At 42.9% G+C, this 23252-nt stretch overlaps 2 protein-coding genes across 11 annotated transcripts in view; both read right to left on the bottom strand.

Moving 5' to 3' along the window:
- camk2g2 (calcium/calmodulin-dependent protein kinase (CaM kinase) II gamma 2) overlaps nt 1-8309 on the bottom strand; it is a 36985-nt gene extending 28676 nt beyond the window's left edge. For all 10 annotated transcript variants that reach the window (XM_058059098.1, XM_058059091.1, XM_058059089.1 and 7 more), the window contains exons 1-2: nt 8141-8309; nt 7109-7203 (exon numbers count right to left, since the gene is read on the bottom strand). In XM_058059098.1, the coding sequence (XP_057915081.1) occupies nt 7109-7203; nt 8141-8205 (160 nt within the window). In that variant the 5' untranslated portion in view covers nt 8206-8309. The remainder of the gene's footprint in view (nt 1-7108; nt 7204-8140) is intronic.
- Nucleotides 8310-15718: 7409 nt separating this feature from the next.
- Nucleotides 15719-23252, bottom strand: part of si:dkey-174i8.1 (arylsulfatase I) — a 23894-nt gene continuing 16360 nt past the window's right edge. The window contains exons 8-9 of the mRNA XM_058059102.1: nt 18401-18733; nt 15719-18311 (exon numbers count right to left, since the gene is read on the bottom strand). Of these exons, the coding sequence (XP_057915085.1) occupies nt 17225-18311; nt 18401-18733 (1420 nt within the window). The 3' untranslated portion in view covers nt 15719-17224. The remainder of the gene's footprint in view (nt 18312-18400; nt 18734-23252) is intronic.

The raw sequence follows: 23252 nt of genomic DNA, 5'->3' as shown, positions 1-23252 counted from the left end.
AGAATACATCAGCTCCGATTAGGATATTCACTTGACTCAACAAATGACACAAATTCTACATAACAACATGCATCTCCGCTGTTTGGATGTGCTTAGCAACAAGAGTCCAGAATTTCCTTTCATTTTCTCTACAAGTCCAAAGACGGATGAAGAGAGGCCAATACTGACAGGACTGTTTTTCCATCTTTGGTGGCACGCACCCCACCAATAAAGCCTCTTATTACTATGAAAGCCTATTTTGACTGTAACCTTGGAAGCGGACGAAAATGCAACACAGATGGCGGCGAGGATCTCATCACAAAGCGCTCCACAATCGACTCCACTGAACAGGTTTATCGGGACGTGCGCCCGACTGCAGCTTGTAGCAGCGGCGGGCCAGGTGAAAGTGGTAAAAAGAAAACATTCAAAAAGCACAAGGCAGACGCGCACAGTGTAAATAAGGAGGCGTTGTCTGCGGTGCAAGGCTAATCAAACATCCTGCCTTTGAGAAAACAGCAGCCTTGTCCAAAGGTTGTGCAATGTACATGACAAATACAGTTGAATCAATATTTGCGCAGATGAGTGTGTTCAACAAAGTATTTACGGCACAAAATGTATTTTTGTTAACAAGTGGTCCAAAAACAAAAAAACAACATTCTTCCTGGATGAATAATAACTTTTCAAAATGAAATTAATGAATGAAGAAAATGCACCAGAGGAGATATATACATAAGATATGATGTCTGTAAAGCTGACTTGTCTTAACTCAAAATCTCAATATTTAAGCTTCATAATTTACACCCCCAAAAATGTTTGGGACTGAAAAAAATAAATAAATCAGAATGTCTAGAAAAATTATTAGGGAAAAAATAACAAAATGTAGTACTTTAAGCCTTTTTGCCCCCCCCCCCCCATTTTTGTTGTGGTGTTTTGTGTAATCATACTTGTAAAGTGCCATGGGCGAATTTAAAAAAAAAAAAGGCTTTGGGCCACACTTTGGACACCCTACCTTACACCTGACACACCCGTACGATACACCACCATGCTCCTCCCCCTCCAAAACGTCCTGCTAGCTTGACGTTGACATTTCCCTCTGATTTTGGATCAACATTTGCAATAAAAGTCACTGTTAAGTAAATAGAATAGATTAGATTCAGCTCCAAAACCTTCACCAATTATCTTCAATTCACAGGAATCTAACAATCTAAATGCATACACTAGATGTACAATCCATCCCTAAATATGCCATCTATACTTAATAAAGGCATTTTAAGTGCAGTATAAGATGGATAGGTACTCACCACTAATGAATGAGAATGAATAGAACAGATGAAATGGGAGTCATGGACTAGACCAGGGGTCGGCAACCCGCACGGCTTGTTGTTGCGACTCCCTTTACCAAGCCTACACAGTTCAGTGATTGAATTATTTTGCAACAGGTAAAATGTTAAAAAGGTTGCCGACCCCTGCCCTAGCCTTTAGCCTGGCCGTCTGGCTAGCCCTACTGGAATTATATATATAGAATTAACAGTATAACATCATATTTAGTGTTTACATTGGAACCATTGCACCCCAGACTTCCAAAAAATGGCTCAGTGACATTTCAAAAACTTTTAAATAGAAAGTAACAGTAGAGTTGTTGTATAAATGAGTCAGTCTGTTTATTGTGTATTTCTCCTTCTATTTCACACTTACTTTCTCCAGTTCCTTTTTGGCATTTAGAGCTCCTCTGTTGTCATGGCAACATAAAAGTAAGACCGTTCTTTTTACGTGGTGCAATAACACAATATGAACACGTGAAATATGATCATGTGACAATTTCAGAGCTAATCAAAAAGAAAAAGTCTAATAGCAAGAGTAAGAGTGTCGCCACCATAATGTGATCCGACTTTCTACACACACACACACACACACACACAAATACACACACAAATACACACACAGTATCTGTTGCCGGATGTCTCTCCCTGGTGTGTGCAGGCTTTTATTACTTTCTCAATATCCAAGTGCCGCAATAAATAATCTCAATAAAGATGCCTCTCTTAGTTCACTTTCACTGCTGGTAACTTAATTCTCTGTAAAGTCTGATTACTGCTCCCATAAGTCTGATGCATGCACGTGTGACCTTATAAATAGGCCTGCCCGCGCGCACACACACACACACACACACACACAGTAAGAGGCTTCAGATGAAGTCTGTCTGTTCCTTCGATATTGCTGTTGTTTTCATTGGTTTACGTGACGGCAGAGGCTGAATATTGCTGATGAATATTGATCTGGAGCACTGAGGTGTTGTGCAGACATCTTATGTTCACAAACTGCGTGATCCAAATAGCAATAACAAAATGTGGGAGGAAAAATTTCAAGGAAAAAACAACATGTTGCGCACTTATAATGCATGCCAGTTTCAGTGGAGGTTGTGACAAACAGACCAATAAGGTCTGAGCTGAGATAGCATCATGTGTATTGTGTATGTGCGTGTGTGTGTGTGTGTGGGGGGGGGGGGGGGGGGGGGGGGGCGCAGTACCCTGCTCGATTCTCTGTGTGTTCATGCACCATTCAATGTTAATTTACTATTTTTAATTTAACAGTTTTCAATTACATTAAAATAGTAAATTGACATTTACTGATGTTACTGATGGGCGGCACGGTGGTCGAGTGGTTAGCGCGCAGACCTCACAGCTAGGAGACCAGGGTTCAATTCCACCCTCGGCCATCTCTGTGTGGAGTTTGCATGTTCTCCCCGTGCATGCATGGGTTTTCTCCGGGTACTCCAAAAACATGCTAGGTTAATTGGCGACTCCAAAATGTCCATAGGTATGAATGTGAGTGTGAATGGTTGTTTGTCTATATGTGCCCTGTGATTGGCTGGCGACCAGTCCAGGGTGTATCACGCCTCTCGCCCGAAGACAGCTGGGATAGGCTCCAGCACCCCCCGTGACCCTCGTGAGGAAAAGCGGTAGAAAATGAATGAATGAATGATGTTACTGATTTCGATTTAGTCGCACAGTGGACGAGTGGTTAGCATCTTGGCCACACAGTCAGGAGATCGAGAAGACCCGGGTTCGAATCTTCTCCTCGACTAGAACTAGAACAGTAACTGCATGCTAGCTTTAAATCCACTAGCATGTCTACTAAAAAGCTCTATATGATGAAAATTTGATTCAGGTTGGCTTCCAGGCCACGCCATATGCTAGTAACAGGCGGGGGGTCGAGATAAGATAAGAAATCGTGCACTCAGTTACCGTCCCGCTCTACAAAAGGGCCGACGTGGTGACATCAAGCCACGCTTCTGTTCTAATAGTTGCGTTGCCGACGTCTCAGTCCCGTTTGTTCCACTTGTACGTGCTTCTTCTTTCCATATGCGACGCTCCCCTGCTCATCTAATATTTACACTTGGTCTCATCAAAGATTCACGCCGCGGCGCTGCCACATCGAGCTCTCCTCTGCCAATCAGCCTGCAGCCACCAACGCCACCCCCCCCACCCTCTCTCCATCCCGCTGGCCCCAAAACACGTAAAAACACACATTCGGCGTATTCCAGCAACAAAGACAACAGACCACATCCTGCATATGTCTGAACTGCGTCATCAAGATTAGTCACTGAAAAATGAAGTCCAAAAAACAACACAAGCAGCAACAACTTATTTTGGGAAGACATCCGACAAGATGTTGGGTATGTGGGAATTTTTTGCCCTTTTGTGAGGTCAGAGGGCACTGAGAGAGGGCCTGCAGGCTTGCCATCTTTGAGTTGGAACAAGAAACTGGCCTTCCCTAAAAACAAGCAGACAATTGTCCAAAATACCCAAATACCAGAGACATCTTTTCAACTTAAGATTCAAGAGGAAAAAAAGGAATCTCAAGCAAGCTCCTATTAATTCATTTAATAAAATAACTCACACAAGGTCTTTTGACTGCCTATATTTGGACCTCCACCAAAAGGAAAACAAAACACAAGGAAGAAGAAAGACTGTAGAGAGCTATGAGGAAGCTTTACTTACTCCCTTTTATGGTATCTTTTAAATCTGACCACAAAATACTTGAGTCTTGACTATTAAAAGTATCATGAAGTTGTCCACTCCACTTCCCATGGTCTACTTTCACTCTGTGTAAGTGTGTAAGACTGCAAATGTTCCTTAATTTCTCTGTAAATAATGTATGAACAATACAGATATATGTAGGCAGGGTGTATCTATAGAGCCGTTGGCCATGGAGGAGGTTTGAAATATGCTTAAGATTGTTTTTAACTCAAAACTGATACAAATGTGAGTCTTTTTAACCATTCCATTACAGTTATTTTAACTGTGACTGAAAACCAAAAAAGGGCGTCACGGTGGTCGAGTGGTTAGCGCGCAGACCTCACAGCTAGGAGACCACGGTTCAATTCCACCCTCGGCTATCTCTGTGTGGAGTTTGCATGTTCTCCCCGTGCATGCATGGGTTTTCTCCGGGTACTCCGGTTTCCTCCCACATTCCAAAAACATGCTAGGTTAATTGGCGACTGCAAATTGTCCATAGGTATGAATGTGAGTGTGAATGGTTGTTTGTCTATATGTGCCCTGTGATTGGCTGCCACCTCCCGCCCGAAGACAACTGGGATAGGCTCCAGCACCCTTGTGAGGAAAAGCGGTAGAAAATGAATGAATGAATGAAAACCAAAAAAATTTAAGCAGGTTTAAAATGCAAGTTGAAATGTACAGAGCTTGAAAATGGTCATCAGTTATGTTTATAATATTTAGTACACAATTAAACTCTTCTAATATCTTTCCTCATATCACATGTACATTAACAAAGAGTATCAAAAAGCTAGTTCTCCCGTTCAGTCAGAACAAGCAGATGGCAGCGCTTCTTTTCAAAGTGATATCGCCAACTAGTGGCCTGGCATACACATAACATGTTTTAGTTGTTTTTACAAGTCGTAGTTTGGCCATTGAAATAAGCGTTGTTAAGTTGACTTACAACAAGAAGAGGTGATTATTTTTCAAAACACAAAGATAAAGTGGTCTCTCAATAAGACAGCCTATAGGATGAGGAGCCCCGCCCCCCGCCCCTCCTGTTGCTGGGGTTACCAGCTCGGGACAGCTGCCAGAACATCCAAGTGCACAATCCGCATACGCTCCGCCAAATTTGTCTCGCCTTTAGGATTTTCCCCTCCAATCAATGAGTTGTTTACGGAGAAGAGAGGGAGGGGAAAGGAAAAATGACAAGGGTGGAGTGACGGGAAGAGACACAGCAACCCCGTGGGAAAGGAACAGCCCAGTACGGTCAGACCCGACTCTGGACTGCGGCTATCGTCATCGTCGTCGTCACTGAGGCTCTGCGGGACGCACATCACATAGCACGTACAGCAACACGTCAGGTAGACACGCACAGACTTGGCAACATGTGTGGACATTCCAGCAGGTGTGAAACTAAAGCAGAGTCACTGGAAATATGACTTGGAAAAACACGGTGGAAGCATTGTGGTTTGCATATGCATGCCAAGGATTCCAGTTGGAAACTAATTCATTCACACTGTACATCAAGATAAAGGATTCTACTTTGAAACAACATTACAGCCGCCCCTTTCATTATTACTGTACAGGAAGTCAAAGGATTCCACTGTTATTGTTGAATAAACACTAAACAAGTTGAACAATTTCATCACTTCATAATACAACACTTAGTATAGCATGATAGCTTTGCTGACACTTTGAATCCTGTGGCTGAAACAATAATTCAACTAATTTATGGCAAGAAGAGCTACATTCCCCACAACGCTTGAGAGTGAAGATTCAGGAAGTAGTGTAGCGAACGCTAATATCATACGTTTTGAAGTCTTAAATGGCGATTATGTTTTGATCTGACAAATCTGGCGTAAGTTTGATCAAGTGAAGAATTACTACTATTAGACTCTGCATTAGTGATGCTGGGAGCACCGAGTGTGGGTAGGATTGCAAGGTTTATATAGTGTCTTTCTGTGTAAATATCTCACGTAGACACCTGTGAATTTTTAGACAAGTACGTATGTACAAAAAATAATATCTCTTTAAATTTGGTGGGTGGGCTTAATCGTCCAAAATTTACTTTCCAGTTTTTATTGCTATTATAGTAAGTGGCGGGAGGAATGGTCACAATATGGTCACAATGACACGTCTGCTTTGCATAGACAGCGTAGCATCGACTTGCAAGTTATGGATTAATTTTGGTCATTGTGTTTAATTTTAGAGACGAGAGCTGGTAGCTACCTTGAATAACTGCCATAAGGAACAATTGCATCATGTGACATCTACTTTGCATGCCTGTGTTTGTGCACGACCAAGTGTACCATGGACTTATTTCTACTGTCCGAGGTGTTGGCTATGATTGACACTGGTGGGAGGAGCCAATGCATTAATTTCGGGCCTGTGTTCATGCTTGTGCATTAGCATAAGTGTGGTTTTGACTTTACGCAGTATTTCCACGCCTGTTTATTTCTATTGGGCAAAAAGTGGTTGCTATCACTGATTGGTGGAAGAAAGGATCGCATGAAAGATATGACACATTTTGTAAATCTACGCTTGTGCTTGCGTAAGTGGCTACTAGTGCCTTTGACTTTATCATTAATAACTAATAACAAAAACATTCATTTCATGGTATCTATTTCAAGTGCCTGTGCATGGCCAAGCCGACTGTGGGCTTCAACTGTAGTGGATTATTTGGAGTCATAGTCAATGATCAACAGTGGGAGGAACTATGACACACCTACGCTGCTCGTCTGTGCTCGTGCATGAGTAAGCGACCGGGCTTCGACTTTTTGAATCCTTTACAGTTCTGTTTGTTTCTACTGTGCAAAGTGGGAGCTGCCATCAATAAGAGATCATAAAATACACCCAAGGATATTACGGCATCAAATGTCAAGCTGCAGCTAATGCAAATATTAGAGGCTCGCTGAGCCTCACTGTGCGCGACTTTAAAAACCGCAGCAGGCAAACTCAGCCACGTGGCTCGCAGCTCTTCAGGAAACTCGGCTGACCAGGAAGAGGAATCAGCTGCTCTTCAGGGATTAAAATGAACACGCCTGCAAGCGGAGGTGACTTCACTACCGAACAGACACATTTGTCAAGCTTTCCACACGGCGCCACTGCCCGCCTTGCATGCATGCACTCACCTCTGGCAGAGAGCTTTTTTGTGTTGATGATTTTCGCAGCGTACTCCTGGCCGGTAGATTTCTTGACGCATCGCCTCACCACGGAGAATGCCCCCCTGGAGCAGGAAAAATATACGTATCAAATGTACATACATACTATGTCTCCCTCCCACATCCTTAAAAACATGCATGTGGTGAACAAGTGAGTGTGAATGGTTATTTTTCTATGTTCCCTGTGATTAACTGGAGACCCCAAAGTCAGCTGGAATCGGCCTCTCTTCCCACCCATGACCCTCATGAGGACAAGCCCTATAGATATAAATGTACATATGTATATACTGTAAGTATACACACTCAAAGTGCAAAGAAAGGCACATGCATGTTTACGATCTTAGATATCTGTGAGTGTGACAACTAAAGTGCAGTGCATGGGAGGAAGGCAACCTGTTCCATTGCATAGACCTCCAGTCGTTATTAGCTAAATGGTCGAAATGTGAGAAGGCAACAGGAAGAATAGAACAAGTAGCCTGCAGCTCTCATCTAAAGCCATGCTGCTGCTGCAGTTACTAATGGAGGTGCAGGGAGATTAGACAGCAGCTTTGCAGCTAGGATGTTTTGTGTAGTCATTTAAAGAAAAAAAAGGGTGCAGCAGGGTCGTGCAATGGTAAAAATATGCAGACCTGTTTGTGAAAGGGAGGTGGGGTCCTTGTGTTTTCCAGGAGCCATGTAGTAGTATTCATGCACAAAAAAACAGAAAGCATGGCGCTGGTGGAAGCTGCAGCAGTAAAATACCACCACTAACTGCACTGACAGTCTTTTATAAACACGCTTGTACAGGAAACAAGTTCTTCCAACATGGCGTAATGCACCTATACGGGTGAGGATTTGGGGGATTAAAGAGCGAGGAGGTCGCTTGGCTTCCCTGTTTTTGACAGACCCGTCTCGCGCCGTGTCAACTCAACACGCGCGCGCGAGGAGCGAGGCGCACACACACGCGCACACAATGGCAACCAAACACACAACAAGCAGATGGAGGAAAGAGCGAGCGCTTACTTTCCGAGTTCCTCGTAGAGCTGATATTCATCCGTGAAGCGGGTTGAGGTCACCACAGTAGCCATGTTGACCGACGTGAAAGGGGACAAGGTGGGGGAACGCCTGCCTCTCGCCTTGCTGACAGCCGCCGAGAGAGACGAGAAGGTAGATTGCTCGGTGCAGGGAGGGGCGGGGTTAGGAGGAGCTAGAAAAAAAACACAGATCGTATATTAGCGCGAAGAGGCGTTCTGTTTTGAAGGTTGTAAAATGGTGTCTAATTGTGAGCGATAGCTATTCAACAGGGTCCGTACCGCAAGGACTGAACCGCAAATCTTGCTATCAATGCAATGCCAGGTAAATAAACTATTTCATACTACTACTATTACTACTACTACTACTATATTATATAAACACAATACTACCACCACATTTTGTATTGATAGAATGATGTTTTGGATTCGGACATTCACACTGTCAATACCTTAACCTCTTTGAATGCGCATTTCAACTTCTTAGCATGTTAGCATGCAAATGAACATATTCAAAGTAATGTTTCTCCGGTCATCTGTCTTATTCAAATCAATCCAACACAGAAGAAAGCCAATAACTGTCAGAGGAAGACCTCTCTATCTCTTTTTATACAGCGGTAGTGGTACATGTTGTTTGAGCAGCAGTTCTAGGGTCAGTTTAAGCTCCACTCCTCTTCATCTCATCATGCTTAACTGCACATAAGTGAATCTGACACCAGAGCAGCTGACGGAGGTCCGCATTCTCCTTTGAGCCAATCGTTGTGCTGAGATGAATGCCGCAATATTTTAATGTGAGTTGCTGCACTGACACCAAGGCAGGACCTCCTGAGTAACATTTTGGTTAAATGTGGATTCAGTTCTGCACTCGTAGTAAAGCATTTTTAAACCATGTGCATAATTTGACTGGAAATTGTGAGTTTAACATCACTTTAGAGGACAATAATAATGATAATGCAGTTATGCTTAAAAGTACAGCACATTAGATTATATTCAGCCATGAAAGGAGAATGGGAATAGTTTAAGGTGCTTTTGGGGGAATACTGAGAAGTACACTTCATTAGCCCTGGAAGTAGATCATAAAGCTTGTAAAATGTTGAAATAACCCCCATACTGACACAGCGCTGTGCTAATTTATTTCTCCACTCGGTACAAGTAACGCCTGGTCGCTGCTCGTTGCCGTCGTATTGCATTAGTGTCACCCTAAAGGCTGTGACGCACCAATATGTGAGGCCTCTGTGACCCAGCCGCGTGTATGTTTGTTTTTTTGTTTTACTCTTCCCACCATTATAATCATCATCACCCACAGAAAGTGTCACTAACTAAACTACACATTTAAGAAAATCATAGGAGGAAAAACTAACTTTCGATTCCCTGCATGTCTTTAAGCAGGGGTCTCAAACACGCGGCCCGCGGTGAGGCCCCGCCTTGATATGAAAGTTTAATGTTAGTGCAGCCCGCGCAAGTTTGATATGGATGCTGTATGGTATCATGTACCCAGAAAAAATGATTACGTTTGATTCATGTTCATGTTAAAGGTTAAATAACTGTTAATAGTTATCCTCCCTATCCGTGTGGAAGTGGTAAGTTTTGGGCTATTTACGTTCAAAGGAAATAACTTAATAACTCTAGTTTGCGAGTTAGCATGTGTCTCAAGACCCTGCAGTTGCGCAATATGTTGTAAATTAAAAAAAGTATAAATGTGACTATAGTGTGTTTTGTCATGTCTACAGGGCTCCAATAATGCTTTGTTAATTTTAATCTGAAAAAAATAATTTGTCTACCCACCAACTATATGTGGTTTCTTAAGTTTTTATTATTTGCCGTTTTATTATTATTATTATATTTATTTATTTATTACTGATTGATTGATTTTCTTTATTCTTGATTTCTTTATTTATTTTTCATCTTATTTTGTGTAGAAAAATAAAAAGTAAGATATTTGAGAACAGAACAATGTTTTATCAGAGCTTTTCTTGTAGAAAATTGGAACCAAAGCGAAGTTTTTTTAAATTTTTTGGTTTTTAATAAATGCATATTTTTTTTGGAAAACCTGATGCGGCCCAGTCTCACCCAGACCCTAGCTCCAGTGGCCCCCAAGTAAATTGAGTTTGAGACCCCTGTCTTTAAGGGATTTAATAAATACATAAAAATATACTGTATGTTATGCACAACTCATGAGTTGTGTGTGGTCTAAGTAAGTTTAGGCAATTCTTGAGTATTTATAACCTCGCTACTGTTTGCCTCATTGTGGAAGTACATAGAGAAATAATGTCGTTAATCTTTACTATGTGTGAATGTTCCAGCCTCAGTGAGCCTTTGCAGCAATGGAAATGTGTCTGCAGCCAGCACTTGCAGGGAGCAGAGAGAAGACCAGTTACTTGTGTAATTATAGGGAGCTGCTCTGATTCCAAAGCCTAATTAGCGATGGTGCAGAGGTAGCGTTGTATTAATTACGCCGAGCTGGCGGGTCTCTCTGTGACGAGGAGGCTTGTCAGAGGACAGTCTCAGTAGAGGTAGTGTGGAGGCATGATGACAGCTGGGTGGGAAAACAGCGGTGGAGGTTCTGAGCATTGAGACTATTGTGTGTCCACAAAAGTTCATTCATTCATTTTCTACCGCTTTTCCTCACGAGGGTCGCGGGGGTGCTGGAGCCTATCCCAGCTGTCTTCGGGCGAGAGGCGTGATACACCCTGGACTGCTCGCCAGCCAATCACAGGGCACATATAGACAAACAACCATTCACACTCACATTCATACCTATGGACAATTTGGAGTCGCCAATTAACCTAGCATGTTTTTGGAATGTGGGAGGAAACCGGAGTACCCGGAGAAAACCCACGCATGCAAACTCCACACAGAGATGGCCGAGGGTGGAATTGAACCCTGGTCTACTAGCTGTGAGGTCTCCACGCTAACCACTTGTCCGCCGTGCCACCCCTCCACAAAAGTTGAAAAAGGGAAAATTATCCATCAATCCACCCATCGCCACCCCCCCAATTTATCTGATTGTTCTGTTGTGGACCTCAGACTCTGAACTCCTCCCTGATGTGCTCACAAAACATATGCAGACTAGTTGTGCAACCTTCTATGCGTCCTCCAATACCCCACTCAGTACTATGGACCGGTTCCAGAGGTCTAAGAACAAAATGATAACAGCACCCCGGATCCTGGATCTGAGATTTGACCAACTAAAGATTTTTCCAGGCAAACATGACCCACTGAAGTGCACAATAGCCAAGGTGCATAAAGTCCTGAGGAGGATTAAGACCAGCAAAACACGAAGAACCGGCAACTTCTGGTTGGTGTTCTCTGGTTGGTCTCTTTGTCAGACCATTATCGCCAGGACAGTCTGTCAGAATTGGAAATAGAACCTCAACCAGCACCACCACAATAAACATTGGCACCCCACAGGGTTGTGTACTCAGCCCCATTCTATACCCACAATTCAAGTATTCAAGTATGTTTCTTCACGTCTGTGACAGCTTCAGTAGACACAGGTGGTAAACATGCAGAAAGAACCAGTCATGGAATTCTTCTAATGGAAACATCTTGTTTCAGAGAACGCCACATTAAAATGAAGGACACTGCCACATTTTTTCTTTGGGTTTGTATGATGCTATTCAGACACTCATGACATGACAAACAGCTTTGTCATGTTCTACTTCCTGTGCTGCAAACAGGAATCAAACATTCATATCTCGCTTGTCTGATGCCAAACGTGCGGCTCATTTCTTCATCTACTTCACACTTTTCTTTCCGCATGTAGATCATCAAGTCTGGATGCGGTCACTTACATGTCAGCGTGGTACGTGTGCAGACATGTGCAGCATTCAGAAAGTACACGGAAAATAAGTCATAGGACTGTAGACAGAAAGATAGTGAGTCACGTGAGACTGCTGATAAGAAGGTTCTTCTTCTTGCCTTTCTTGTTTTTTGTTTTTTTTTTACTTATAGCCTCATCAGTCCTGCATTACTCGACCATACAGTGAAAAAGTCTTGGTCTACTACAGCAATTTATTCTCAAGGAACAATACCTTCACCTCGTACTTCGGTATGTGACAAAAATAAAATTTAAAAAAATAATATTAAAAAATAAAAAAACTTAAACTGGGCGGTACAGCGGTCTAGTGGTTAGCTAGAGCTCACAGCTTGGAGACCAGAGTTCAATTCCACCCTCGGCCATCTCTGTGTGGAGTTTGCATGTTCTCCCTGTGCATGTGTGGGTTTTCTCCGGGTACTCCGGTTTCCTCCCACATTCCAAAAACATGCTAGGTTAATTGGCGACTCCAAATTGTCCATAGGTATGAATGTGAGTGTGAATTGTTGTTTGTCTATATGTGCCCTGTGAATGGCTGGTGAGCCGTCCAGGGTGTACCCCGCCTCTCGCCCAAAGACAGCTGGGATAGGCTCCAGCACCCCCGCGACCCTCGTGAGGAAAAAGCGGTAGAAAATGAATGAATGAAAACTTACAATATTAGGAAAGCAGGAAGTGAACAAATGTAACAGTTACTGATTGTAAAAGTACCAGATGGGGGGAGGGGGGGAGGATTTAATAAGCTTTGCTTCTTCCTACTCCTTTTGGACATGTGGAACTGTGAACTGTAATACAAATGTGATGACTATACACACTTTAGTGAGATACTGTATACATTCATTCATTCATTTTCTACCACTTTTTCCTCACAAGGGTCGCAGGGGTGCTGGAGCCTATCCCAGATGTCTTGGGGCGAGAGGCGGGGTACACCCTGGACTGGTCGCCAGCCAATCACAGGGCACATATAGACTGTATACAATGTCTGGTTATTGTAGCATTAATAAAACAACACATCTAATAGAGAACAATAAGACTTTTCTCAGGGTTCTGTTCAAATGTGCAATGCAGTATGGTGCTGATCCAAATCGGCCTTGTTGGAAACCCGTGCTCTACTGTTGTAGTGTAATAATGGTGCTTCTTTCCGAGTCCAACTTCCTTCTTGCGGTGATGACACAGTAAGAGTAGTGTTGTGGAGGCCAAAGGGGAATGAGTCATTGAGTAAGAATGTTTGCAGCTTGGCTGACGGCTGCTTTATGGAGAGACTTTCCCTCCCTTTTCACTGACCACTGACATCGCAAAGCATGGCTCGGTTTGATGTGTCTTTTTCACTTCAGCATTTTCTAATTTGGCTCGTTTAGCTACATGAGAGGGGCAAAATATTAGAAACAGCTCACTGTTTTTGAGGTAGTGCAGTGACTACGACAGCAATATACACTCAGCAGAAATATAAACACAATATTTTTGCTTTTGCTGCCATCTTTCATCAAATATGTAAAGCTTTTCCTATTTATTAATCTTTCATTCATTCATTCATTCATTTTCTACCGCTTTTCGCGGGGGTGCTGGAGCCTATCCCAGCTGTCTTCGGGCAAGAGGCGGGGTACACCCTGGACTGGTGGCCAGCCAATCACAGGGCACATATAGACAAACAACCATTCACACTCACATTCATACCTATGGACAATTTGGAGTCGCTAATTAACCTAGCATGTTTTTGGAATGTGGGAGGAAACCGGAGTACCCGGAGAAAACCCACGCATGCACAGGGAGAACATGCAAACTCCACACAGAGATGACCGAGGGTGGAATTGAACCCTGGTCTCCTAGCTGTGAGGTCTGCACGCTAACCACTCGATCACCGTGCTGCCCTATGTATTCATTCATTCATTCATTCATTTTCTAAAGCTTTTCCTCACGAGGGTCACGGGGGTGCTGGAGCCTATCCCAGCTGTCTTGGGGCAAGAGGCGGGACTGGTGGCCAGCCAATCATAGGGCACATATAGACAAACAACCATTCACACTCACATTCATACCTATGGACAATTTGGAGTCACCAATTAACGTGGGTGGGAGGAAACCGGAGTACCCGGAGAAAACCACACACTCACAGGTGCCTTAGACTGGCCACAATAAAAGGCCACCCCAAAATATGCAGTTTTATCCGACTATAGGAATGTCCACCAGAGCTGTTTAACAGAATCTCACAACAGCCCAGGACCTCCACTTCCAGCATCTTCACCTCCAAGATCGTTTGAGATCAGCCACCCGGACATCTGCTGCAACAACCGAGTTGCATAACCAAAAACATTCTGCACAAACTCTCAGAAACCCTCTCAGGGAAGCTCGTTTGCATGCTTGCGTCATCCTCTGCGTCTTGACCTGACTGTAGTTTGTTTTCAGAACCAACTTGGTTAGTCAAATGATGGCATTTGGAGAGATGTTCTGAACACAGGGGCATTTCATTGTGAATGCACAGAGATTCAGGGACAAAATCCCATTGTTGTGCCATTCCTCCAAGACCCTCACCTCACTCATGTTACAGTATGATAATGCACGGCCCCAACCTCGCAAGGATCTGTACACATTTCCTGGAAAATGAAAACATCCCCAGCTCCTGCGTGACCAGCATACTCACCACACCAAACATGTCATCCATTAAACATGTTTGGGATGCTCTGGATTGGCGTATACGACAGTGTGTTCCACTTCCTGCCAATATCCAGCATCTTGGTCTATGGCCACGCTGTCTGATCAGCATCTTGATATGGCACACCTGTGAGATGGTTGGATTATCTCGACAAAGAAAAAGTGCTCACTAACATAGATTTAGAAAGATTAGTCATCAATATGTAACAAAAGCAGGCCTTTGGTGGACATAGAACAATTTTAGAGTGCAGTTAAGGAAAGATGTTAGCTGCATTGTTATCTTTTTTAAACGTAGAATTACTGATGGGCGGCACGGCGGTCGAGTGGTTAGCGCGCAGACCTCACAGCTAGGAGGACCAGGGTTCGATTCTACCCTCGGCCATCTCTGTGTGGAGTTTGCATGTTCTCCCCGTGCATGTGTGGGTTTTCCCACATTCCAAAAACATGCTAGGTTAATTGGCGACTCCAAATTGTCCATAGGTATGAATGTGAGTGTGAATGGTTGTTTGTCTATATGTGCCCTGTGATTGGCTGGCGACCAGTCCAGGGTGTACCCCGCCTCTCGCCCGAAGACAGCTGGGATAGGCTCCAGCACCCCCGCGACCCTTGTGAGGAAAAAGCGGTATGAATTATTCATTCATTCATTTTCTGCAGGATCTTATTACATTGTGCAGATGTACCTAATGTTGTGGCCAGTCACTGTATATCAGTGCTTGGTGGACATGCACACCAAATGTAGAAGATAACATCCATCTGAAGAGAACCTTGTGTTACATTTAAATGAGTGAGCATCAGCCTACAATGAATATGACAGCTCCCACCCACGTACTGAATGCATTGTGTTCCAGCCTGTGTGTGTGTGTGTGTGTGTGTGGGTAGGCATGCGTTTGTGTGACACCTCCTTTGCGATTTACAACATCTGATGGTGCAGCCTTATTTCTGCAGGCCATCACAGTCGACTGGAAGTGGCTTGTGTGGGCATCAGAGAGCAGTCAGTGCAACATGTCTACTATCTTCATCACGCGGTAGTCCTCTTTTTGTCCCTTGAAACAGGCAATTAATAAGCTTTGGTTAGTTATGAGCAGCCTAATATACAATATCAGTGAGCATCAAATGTGGACAAAAATAAGAATGATCACTGACTCCAAACTACAACCACATTTATCGACATACTGTTAAATTAATGTTGAATGAGCATTAGTATCTTTTTAAAAGGCTGAATTTGTTTTAATGCTAATTACAGATTTCTACTTACAAGACGTGATGACGTGATGTGTTCATGTTTTCATAAGTGTTTTATTGAAGAACAGGTCATATAAACTGCACTGGTTTAAATAAACAGCATGAGGCGCTCTGCTGTCTGACATTTGGTAAAATAATCCTTCTTATGAATTGTCTAAACTCAGTAAATTGTGATTGTGCGGTTTTAGAAGCAAATGCCATTGCTAATTTCAAGTCAGTGTCCATGCAACATACATCCATTGACAATACACATTATCACATACTACAGTATTAGTAATTACTAGTAATTACAATTAGTAATTGGCTCTGTATCCTAGAAACCGCCCATGAATGATACATGAAAAGGCCGAAATGATACTGTGTCAAAGCCCAGGGCAGTGATACTGATAAACTATAGAGTTTAACCATGTCCAGTATCAGCCCCCGTAGCTGTCCACTCAGAGCGTGCAACAACCAATCAGAGAACAGCGCACAAGCGTGAACACACACTATAAATGTTCCTAGTGCTTCTCCAGTCACCAAAAAACCCAAACTTGATAAATGGAACTTTAATTGTCAGACATTGATAAGATAAGACTGTTGATAAAATATTGTTGAAATATTTTTTGCAATTATTGTGTTTACACTGTTTCGATATAATACATGTAATAAACTAAATTTTTTCTGGAATCAAAATGGTCTTTTGATTAAATAGTATGTGATAATAAGCTCATGATTAAATAGTATGTGATAATAAGATCAGGTATACTGGGCCTGATACCCGACAAACCATGTGATAACCTATAAGTACCAGTCAAAAGCATGGAGATACCTCAAGATACTGAAAAAAAAGGTGTCCCAAAACTTTCAACTGGTACCGTATATGAATATATATGTACATATGTATGCATACTTATGATATACGACATGCAACACAATGTAGTACACACTACATTTAAAATGTGTGGGCGTATGTTGACTTTATTCCAATCGTTTATATAGAGATGCATGTAACTCTTTTCTCCTCCATTATCAAAGTGTGCATCATGATGCTTAGCACAGAAAAGTAAGTAGGCAAAAAAAAAGGGGGGGGGGGTTGACCAGAGGGGGAAAGAAACGGCAAATGAGGACAGCTGAATATTCATTATCAAGCTACACTCGGGAGGTATCTCATGGTTGTGATGGCATTGTGTCATGTGTGGGATTCGCTAAGCTACTCGGGCATCGTAGGCTTGTCGCTGATACAGGAAGTAGACCTTGCATGGTGGTTGTAGCTCATACAGCTGATTTAATCAATAAAACTGTTAAGGGGTTAGGATAGACCCCTGAAGGTCTCCCCAAAAAACAGATGAATTGAAAAATTGTGCTTGGTGAGTAAATTACAAGCCACAGCACTCAGAAGAATACAGCGGTCTTCTGCAGACGTGACTCCACCTTTTTAAAGAGGGCTCTTAATTTGCATAATTTGCACTGCTTCACTTTTGTCACTCTTTCGTTCCTGAGACCGCCCTCTCCGTCATTCCCCTCTTGGCCTTCTAGGCCCATCCAGGGACCCCATGCGCCACCGTGCAGCTCAGGGTCCGCCATCGGATCGTCAGGAGGATTTTTTGCCATCACAGCAGTCTGGTTGTATTCTGCCAGTCTGGTGAGAAGATGCTTGACTATCTCAGGACGAGCCTTAGCCATATCCGATCTCTCATAAGGGTCAGAGGAGATGTTAAACAACCAAACCGACTTCCCCACCTCATTGCGCCGCTTTTCCAGTCTCTGCCACCTCTCCGGACCGTCTGCGAAAGCTTGCGGTGGCGTCCAGTCGCCATCACCCACATTTCCAGTCAACAGCTTCCAATCGCCAGCCCTAATGGCCGCCCTCACTGCTGTGTCCCAGATGCCAAAGCCGTTTAGCACCAAGGCTTTGTCATAAGGCTCCCCGGGCTTCCTGGAGACTGGGTCAATGTTGAAAAGGATTTCTGTGCGAGGAGATGGTAGACCCTCACTGATGGTGCCCCACACATCATGACCGTCAAGACCATGGTGGGACTGTAGTGTCCCCGACAGCGCCAGTAAAGTGGGAAACCAATCAGAGACGTGGATCAGTGCCTTGCTGACAACACCCTTCCTCTTCAGAAGGGGACTATGGACAAAGCCCACTGCTCGAATGCCTCCTTCCCAATAAGTTCCTTTGCCGCCTCTAAGTGGCCAGTTGCTGCCTCCCGACAGAGGCTGCCCACCATTATCAGAGGAGTAGATCAGTACAGAGTTTTCATATAGTCCGTTGGTCTTCAGCTCTTGGACCACTTGCCAGACCCCATCATCGAGGCAGCTTAACATGGCTGCATAGTGGCGCCTGAGTCGATTTCCCTGAGAACTGTATGGGTGTAGGAAGTGGTCAGGTACCTGTAAAGGTGTGTGGGCGGCCTGAAGGGACAGATACAGGAAGAGGGGTGTTTGAGGGTTGTGGCTCCTCAGAATCTGCTTCACTCTGTTTGGATAAAGGGAAAATGGCACTCAGTTGGTAACACTTTCAACTGGGACGTGTGGTTTGGAGCCTGAAATAAGTGTGATAATTACCTGTCAATGTAAAGTAAAGTGGAGTAATTGCCAGCCATCTCCCACGCCGGTTTGTCTCCATCATGCAGATCAAATCCGCAAGCTTCCGCCCCGTCACAACTCTGGTAAGAGAAGTGATCCCCGCTGCCGGTGAGCGTCCCGAGGAAGCTGTGGAAGCCTCGTCCCGTGGGTAAACAGCCAGGCCTGCAGAAGCCCAAATGCCATTTTCCTACCATGTGAGTGGCATAGCCTGCCTCAGCTAGACGCTCAGGTAGAGTGGGGATATCCGAGGGGAGGCAGAGAGGTTGACGTGGCCGGATGATTGAATGCTGGAGGCCGGTGTGAATTTGGTAGCTGGCTCCCAAAGAGAGGGAAGAAAGGAAGCTCGGTGAGATGTTGGTTGTAAATAAAAACGGTGTATTTCACAGAATGGTAAGAACAAGATTTCACTCTTGGGTGTCACAAACCTCATAAAACAGTTACAGCAGGGGTCTCAAACACGCGGCCCGTGGGCCAAATGTGACCCGCAGGACACTAGTTTGAGGCCCCCGCCTTGATATGAAAGTTTATGATGCTGTATGGTATCATGTACCCAGTAAAATTATTAGGTTTGATTAATGTTCATGTTAAAGGTTAAATAACTGTTAATAGTTATCCTCCCTATCCGTGTGGAAGTGGTAAGTTTTTGGCTATTTAAGTTTAAAGGGAAATAACTTGAAGGCTACCGTTTAGGTCGCTAGCTCTCTAGTTTGCGAGTTAGCATGTTTCTCAAGACCCTGCAATTGCGCAATATGTTGTAAATAAAAAGAGTATAAATGTGACTATAGTTGTGTTTTGTCATGGCTCTAATAATGTTTTGTTAATTTTAATCTGAAAAAAATAATTTGTCTACCCACCAACTATATGTGGTTTCTTAATTTTTTATTATTTGCCGTTTTATTATTATTATTATTATTATTTTATTTATTTATTACTGATTGATTGATTTTCTTTATTCTTGATTTGATTTATTTTTCATCTTATTTTGTGTAGAAAAATAAAAAGTAAGATATTTGAGAACAGTGGAATGTTTTATCAGAGCTTTTCTTGTAAAAAATTGGAACTAAAGCGAAGTTTTTTAAATGTTTTTGTTTTTAATAAATGCGTTTTTTTTTGTTTTTTTTGGAAAACCTGATGCGGCCCAGTCTCACCCAGACCCGAGCTCCAGTGGCCCCCAAGTAAATTGAGTTTGAGACCCCTGAGTTACAGTATGTGCAACAGTTTAAGGGATCTACTTTACAGTATGTCATATTTTGGTGTAATCGTCATTTTTACAACACTGATTTACAATTTACAACGTGTATTTTTGTTTAATACAATCCAACCTACTTCATCACATTTAAATAAAAACTGAAACAGTCATAGCAGGGAAATAATAGCTCACTGAACCAGATATGGTAACCTATTTTTCTGTCAGATACAACTATAAAATCAATGGTAAACAACTCACCGTCCTGTCATGAGTTGGCTGCGAGAAGGTGAGCAGATTGGTTGGACGTAATAATTTTCAAGTTTCACCCCATCCGCTGCCAACTGATCAAGTGCAGGAGTGTGGATATCGGAGCCGTGGTAGCCGATGTCCCCATAACCTTGGTCGTCTACCATGACAAAGATGAGATGGGGGGCTTTGGGCCTTGGCACATGTCCTGTGCCAGGCACTCGTTCCCCACTGCAGCTCAAGCCTCGGAGCCAGATCTCCCAAATCATTAGGAAAAATGCAAAAGAGATACTGCTCTTCATCTTCAGTGACCGTTCTACCTAGTCCGCAGATTGTTAACCTCAAACCAGATTACTTTTGCAGAAAATTGTGGCTCTCCCAAGTTCTATTTGCCCATTTTTGGAAATCCTAAACCAAAAGTAGTAGTAGACAAGACTAAATTGGAGCCAGACACCATGGTAGGTGTCGGGTGAAATGCAGAGAGGGGCAAAGAGTTGTGAATGTATGACTGAGCGTCAGCGAGACACACCTTTGCAGTACCTTATTACATTCCTCTGGACTTTTGGGCGCCTCACACTTTGGCTGGAAACCTCTTTCGACTGAATCGCACGCACACAGACATACAAAATGTATTCCAAAAAATCTGAATTAATTCCTTGGGCTCACAAAAGAAGATCAATATGGCTATATGTTGTTAGAGTGAGATGAATCTATCAAACCACATAACTATACTATTTTGTGTTATATATGTTCCCAAACCCATCAGAATCAGTGTCTATCAGTGGCATTTAAAGTTGCTGTCACAACTTCAGCCATTACTACGGTAACCAAAATAATTGGTCAACTGCTGTCTATGGTTTCCTAATTACCACTCCTATTAGAGCGACATTCAGAGAGCAGGAACTGATTACTTAACTATTTCTCCCTGCCCACCGCATTCCAAATCCATCCTGGAAATCACTAATAAAAATCAAACAACCCCAACCCCTTCCCCCCATCACCTTTCTCACGCTGCCAGATACCGCTCAATTAATAGTCACCTGACAACAATTACCGCTCCACTCGGGACCGTGAAAACCGATCTGACCACGAAGGAACATCCGGCGCTGTATTGGGACTCTGTATCGACCACATAGGCTCTCAGCCTTCACATCATTGCCATCCCCTTCCCATAACACAGAGAGGAAATCAATGGCTCACATTCTGAGTCAATTTTCAACCGTATGTTTCCGGAGCAACCTCTTGTTTGCCTCACCCCAGCGGCAAATTTCTCGACCTTTTTTGTCTACAGAGAGAGTGAAGACCGTGCGAGAGGCAGGAGAGGGAAATCTGCCCGTGGCAAAGGGGTGGAAGCCAGTTAGAGGAATGCTGGATGGGAGTGAATCATAAACAAAGCTGCTTAAAACAGCTTGTCGCTTTTAATTTTTGAGTCTCAAGGTGTAGCCTCAGGGACAGAAGAGATGAAAAAAAGCGTATTAAAATGGAAAGTGAGGAAAAAAAAAACATCAATACCATGCAGTGAAAGTGCAAATGTAGAAAATACTGCGCGATGTTTGAGTGTGAACACACACATCTTCTACATACAGTGAAGCAACTCACTAATTGATCCCCTGCAGATTTGGTAAGTTCATTCCTTACAAAGACGTTAGAAGAATGTGACATGGTCAGACGGTGAAGCTTTGTGGTTTTGGAGGCAGAGAAATACTGAATATGACTCTGAGAACACCATCTCCACTGGTGGACGGGTCTTGCAGCGTCACAATGACACAAAGCATACAGCCAAATCAACAAGGGAGGGGTACAAGACGAGTGGACCAAAATCCCCCCTGAGACAGGGTGCTGATCATCTCTGCACTTGCCAATGAGAGTTTCTCTACCAAGTACTAAAGAACTTCATGATGTAACAGCATCAAAACGCCGGTGTAAGTGATGGCAAAATTTGACATGCACCTCCCAAAAATTATTACCTCACCTCAACGTCAATTCGGACCACAGTGATTTTTTTCCATCCCACTAAGCAACAAAAAGTCTCCCAAAACAAAAGAGACAACAGAGTAAATCAAGTCAACTATTTGGCTAAAACATTTATTCCATTATTCCAGCTCCAACAATAATCTGGATGTCTTCTTCAATCGCATTGTTCTTTACGATATTTTTTTAAGATAATTGCAAGTCATGTGCTTTGCCCCCACGGAAGAGCCACAACAAACTCAAGATGTTGTAGTAACAACACTGTAACATAATGCAGCCCGTCATGCTTTGCACTTAATCAAATACAAATTAATGCATTTTGACATTCTGTCTCTAAAGCTCCAGGAATATAGACCGTTCAAATCTTTGTAAGGGGGAAAACTTACAAAATCATCAGGGATGGAATAATTATTTCCTGCAGTGTATGACAACGTGGAGACCTTGATTGTGGAGACCCAATTTAAGAGTTTTTGAGATTTTCAGTCATAACTCAAGGTTGAAGTAACCTTGCCTCTTGTAAGCCAAAGGGAGAGAGTTACAGCACACAGTACTAAAAATGTGGAAAGCTAAAGACTTTTAATCTTTATTATCTTTATTTACGAGTTGGATGTGCCTCATCAAAAATTAAAAGAAAGGCACAAGCCCAATCAATGTGTGTGTATAAGGCGGTCATAAGGCCAGTGGAGGGCGCCATCCTGGGGATTGAAGTAATAATGCATACAGATGGACAGGAAACACAATGGCTAATAGTTTTAGCCCCAGGGTAATTGATAAAATACGCTAAAAGCAATACAAATGATTAGAAATAATATAATGAATGCATAGTCAAAAATAACTATAATGTGCAAGGCAGTAAAAAGCCTACACACAAAGTGCAAATGTTATATTTTCTAATGGAAACAGAACCTTTCCAACTTGACATTTTGAAAATGTGAATCTTCCAGGGAGTCATGTGAAACGTGTTTCCTGAAAGGGCACGCAAAGATTTTGTGTGCAGTCTGCTGTCCTGACGTCATCCCATACAAAAGTAACTCCAATGACAGATACAAAGACAAGCAGAAATGTTTAAGATCATTTGTAGACGACAGGTGTAAAAATCATTACTCTCCTATATTCTCACTTCAGAGTAGCTATTTATGCATCACTTAAAGATACAGGCCCACAGGAGATTCAAAAGCTGAAACTCTATTTAACTATGGCAGATTGTCCATCATGTACTAATGATGAGACAGTTCAAGAAACAATACAAGCAGTTGATGTTTGCTAAATACAAGGATGAAGAGTCTTGAACCAGTCATGATGTGCTATATATATCACGAGATTGACACTTACTATGGTACCCATTATGTCATTGTATGGTCATATCACCTCGTACTTTGGTACGTGACAAAAAAATAAAAAATAAAAAATTTTAAAAAAAGAATA

Source organism: Doryrhamphus excisus, chromosome 20 (genome assembly GCF_030265055.1).
Source record: "Doryrhamphus excisus isolate RoL2022-K1 chromosome 20, RoL_Dexc_1.0, whole genome shotgun sequence".
Taxonomy (NCBI): Eukaryota; Metazoa; Chordata; class Actinopteri; order Syngnathiformes; family Syngnathidae; genus Doryrhamphus; species Doryrhamphus excisus.
This window is presented reverse-complemented; position numbering and strand designations above follow the sequence as displayed.